This window comes from Corvus brachyrhynchos, unplaced genomic scaffold (genome assembly GCF_000691975.1).
Source record: "Corvus brachyrhynchos isolate BGI_N302 unplaced genomic scaffold, ASM69197v1 C11543519, whole genome shotgun sequence".
Lineage (NCBI taxonomy): Eukaryota > Metazoa > Chordata > Aves > Passeriformes > Corvidae > Corvus > Corvus brachyrhynchos.
In genome coordinates, this window is record NW_008244391.1 from 1 (window position 1) to 482 (window position 482).

The 482-nt window shown below is 50.0% G+C and overlaps 1 protein-coding gene across 1 annotated transcript; it reads right to left on the reverse strand.

The window, feature by feature from the left end:
* Positions 1 to 5: 5 nt before the first annotated feature.
* LOC108449402 (interferon-induced very large GTPase 1-like) lies at positions 6 to 476 on the reverse strand (the record flags this gene model as incomplete). The annotated part of the gene is made up of 1 exon (XM_017745357.1): positions 6 to 476. A coding segment is annotated over exon 1 (381 nt), but the record flags the coding sequence as incomplete, so codon positions are not given.
* Between the last annotated feature and the right edge of the window lie 6 nt (positions 477 to 482).

Below are 482 nucleotides of genomic sequence, written 5' to 3' on the forward strand. Positions count from 1 at the left end.
TCCCTGAAATACTTTTCCACTTCTTTCTCAATGGCATCACTTGTCTCTTGCACCTGCCCTTCAAGGTATTCTCTGGTGACGTTCTGCAAGTCCCCATTCCGAATTTTGTTGTCCAGTCTCATCTGCATGTCTAAGACGTGACTCCTCAGCCTCCAGGTCCACTGACTAAAGGCGCTTTCCAGTTTCCTGTACGCGGCAATCTCCAGGGAATTCTTGAAGCTGAAAACAAAGTTTTCATTCAGCAACGCATTCCAGAGGTCACCAATACGAACTTTCAGGCTCGAGAGCCTCAAAATGCTGCGCTGCGACTGCTTCTGGGCAGCCTGGAGGATTTTGCTCTTTAGTTGCTGGACGTTCTGGCTGTAGGTGGGGTTGGGTGGTGCCATCGGGGGGTTTCCTTCCCACAGGTGAGCAAAGTAGTGAATGTGGGTGTTCACATCAAAGCCGATGACATCGCTGAAGGAGGAGATGTCACAGAATTC